This window comes from Seriola lalandi, unplaced genomic scaffold (genome assembly GCF_002814215.2).
Source record: "Seriola lalandi dorsalis isolate HSWRI2012SDOR001 ecotype SW California unplaced genomic scaffold, Sedor1 jcf7180002052113, whole genome shotgun sequence".
NCBI lineage: Eukaryota > Metazoa > Chordata > Actinopteri > Carangiformes > Carangidae > Seriola > Seriola lalandi.
In genome coordinates, this window is record NW_019522666.1 from 6,377 (window position 1) to 6,881 (window position 505).

Genomic DNA, 505 nt, shown 5'->3' on the forward strand with positions numbered 1-505 from the left:
TGGACGATCAGAACCCGTCCTACAAGGGAAGAACGTCAGTGTCCATCGACAACGTGAAGCAAGGAGACATGTCGCTCAAACTCTCCAAGGTGAAACTGACCGATGAGGGAATATACAGGTGCTTCATTCCAGAACTGAAAGCAGAATCTTCACTTCAGCTTAATGTTGGTAAGTGGACAACTCTGAGTCATCTAGATGAAAGTTTTGTGTCAGTTCTGCAAATATATAATAAACCTGTTTTACCTGTATGTTCTGTGACTTTTCTCAGGTGTGGTCATCACCATGACTACAGTCAGCAGTGGAGTGCTAGAATGTAAATCTAAAGGCTGGCATCCAGAGCCTGAGCTGTTGTGGCTGGACGGTGAGGGGAAGCTGCTCTCTGCTGGACCTACAGAGACAGTCAGAGGTCCTGATGACCTCTATACTGTCAGCAGCAGAGTGACTGTGGAGAAGAGACACAGCAACAACTTCACCTGTAGAGTCCAACAGAAGATCATCAACCAGA

General features: G+C 46.5%; 1 protein-coding gene across 1 annotated transcript; it reads left to right on the forward strand.

Annotated features, from left to right (window-relative positions):
- Nucleotides 1–68: 68 nt before the first annotated feature.
- On the forward strand, nt 69–475 carry LOC147819571 (CD276 antigen homolog; the record flags this gene model as incomplete). The annotated part of the gene is made up of 2 exons (XM_087172159.1): nt 69–168; nt 269–475. Coding segments are annotated over exons 1-2 (307 nt in total), but the record flags the coding sequence as incomplete, so codon positions are not given.
- Between the last annotated feature and the right edge of the window lie 30 nt (nt 476–505).